Here is a 2,004-nt window from a genome sequence, read left to right on the forward strand (position 1 = left end):
ACGCTTGCGGCTCCATCCCCTCGGCAAGGCAGGGCTCCCTGCTACACTCTACCATATTGATCGTTGCCGAACCTGGCTCTAGGCAACCGCTTCAGATGCGCGCCAGGTCGCAGCTTGCCCCCAACCCGTTTGCCCCTGCAACGCATGCCCCGCCCTGTCCCCCCCAAAAGCCGGGCCACGTCTCCCCTAGAAGGCAGGCCGTGTGCCCCCTACAAGGCAGGCCCTGCCACCCCCAAAGCCAGGCCCACCTGTATGATGGCGTCCAGCCACGCGACCTCCTGCTCGTGCGCCATGCGCTGGATCAGCAGCCGCACGAGGTCGCGGTGCTCGGGGTTGTCTGACAGGGCGCACCTGGTAGCCGGGGAGCCGGGCCGTCGAGGGGCCAAGGTACAGAGCAAGGGGGGGTGGGGCCGACTGATGTTTGAAGCAGGGGAGTAGGGGTGCTTGAGCCGCAGCATGGACGGGTTGCATCTGATGGCTTGCTCGGCCTACAGGGTGTGGGCCCAAGGCAGGGATGCGCTGCTGCAAGCGCCCGCCTGCCGCCATGAGAGCAGCGCCCCTCGAGCCCTCCGCAGCCTCAACCCCCACCACAGCCCCCGCCTTGTGTTCTTTTCCCAGGGTCCCGCCGCCCGCCCATGCCGGCCGCCCGCTCACTTTCCGATGGCCCCCGACAGCTGGTACGCCACCATGCACGCGGCGTCGCGCAGCAGCAGCGTCGTCTCCTCGTTGTGGCCGTACAGCAGCAGCAGCTCCTGCAGCGTCTGGCAGCCGCCGCGCGCGTCGCCCACCGCCATCATCTGCCCGGCCAGGCTCGCGATGCGGCTGGTCATCCGCACCGCCTGCCACCGCGGCAGCGCGAGCGCGGCGGCGCGCATCAGCATCCTGCCGGAGAGCCCGTGCATCGCCGTGAACTGCAGCTGCCGCGTGTTGGAGACGAACAGGCCGCAGAGCTTGTCTGTCTCCGCGAGCAGCAGCTCGCAGACGTGGGGGTCCGACCAGATGCGCTGCTCCATGATCTCAAACAGGCCCAGCAGCACAAAGATGCCCTTGGCGTCCTTGCTGACCTGGCAATTGGGGGGGGTGTGGGAGCCGGGGGTGTTGGCGCGGGGAGTTTGACACGTGGTGGGGTGGTTGGGTGGTTAGATGGTCGCTCAGTTGGTGGTTTGTTCCTGAGGGCTAGCAGGTCATATCTGGGGCCTCGGGGCAGGGGCGATGCGGCAGACACAGAGGTGACGTCACGTCTACGTCGCGTGCCCCCGCGCACCGGTATCCCCATGGGGAAGATGGCCTGCGCCAGCACCAGCAGCTCGCTGTTGGCGCAGTGGTGCGCCGCGCACTGCACCACGTACACGCCCTTGTCGTGCGTGCAGTACTCCAGCATGTGCGGCAGCATCGCGCGCAGCAGCGCGGATAGGGGGTCGCGGTTGCCGTGGTTCTTGCGGAACTGGGCCATCTGCAGCGCCGCCGCCTTGAGCTGCGGGGGTGAGCGAGATGCGAGAGCGTGAATTGCGGATGCTCGACTCAGGGGGCGCCGTGCTGCGGCTGGATGCAGGGCGCGACGCTGCGCAGCCGCAAGCGAGGTCCCCCCCCAACGCGCGCCGCCCCCACCTGCGCCGCGTGGCCGTGCAGCGCCGCGCGCAGCTTGGCGGCCGCCTCCAGCAGCCGCTGCACCCCAAAGTTGCCGTTGACGTGCAGGCTGGCCTCCTTCAGGCGCTCAGGGTCCGCCAGGGCGTCGTACACGCGCAGCAGCCGCTCCAGGCCGTTGGCCCCGATGGCCTCCACTGTGCTGGCGGTGCTGCCTGCGGGGCGTCAGGGGCGCCGACACAGGGTGGGAGCCCTACGCTCGGCGCTCAGCGACTGGGTAACCAGGGGACGCGCCCAAGCTGCCGCTGGGCGGCATGACCGCCAACAGAGCGGCGAAGTTGCATGGCGAAGGCAACTCCACTCCCCGCCCCCCAAAAAGTCTGCACCCTCGCCCCACCAGCCCTCCATCCCATCCCACCC

General features: G+C 69.2%; 1 protein-coding gene across 1 annotated transcript; it reads right to left on the reverse strand.

Moving 5' to 3' along the window:
- Positions 1-248: 248 nt before the first annotated feature.
- Positions 249-1,900, reverse strand: MNEG_16125 (hypothetical protein; the record flags this gene model as incomplete). Its single annotated transcript, XM_014035404.1, has 5 exons — positions 249-351; positions 655-1,064; positions 1,265-1,474; positions 1,609-1,799; positions 1,867-1,900. Coding segments are annotated over 5 exons (948 nt in total), but the record flags the coding sequence as incomplete, so codon positions are not given.
- Between the last annotated feature and the right edge of the window lie 104 nt (positions 1,901-2,004).

Source organism: Monoraphidium neglectum (assembly GCF_000611645.1).
Source record: "Monoraphidium neglectum strain SAG 48.87 unplaced genomic scaffold scaffold06010, whole genome shotgun sequence".
Classification (NCBI taxonomy): domain Eukaryota; kingdom Viridiplantae; phylum Chlorophyta; class Chlorophyceae; order Sphaeropleales; family Selenastraceae; genus Monoraphidium; species Monoraphidium neglectum.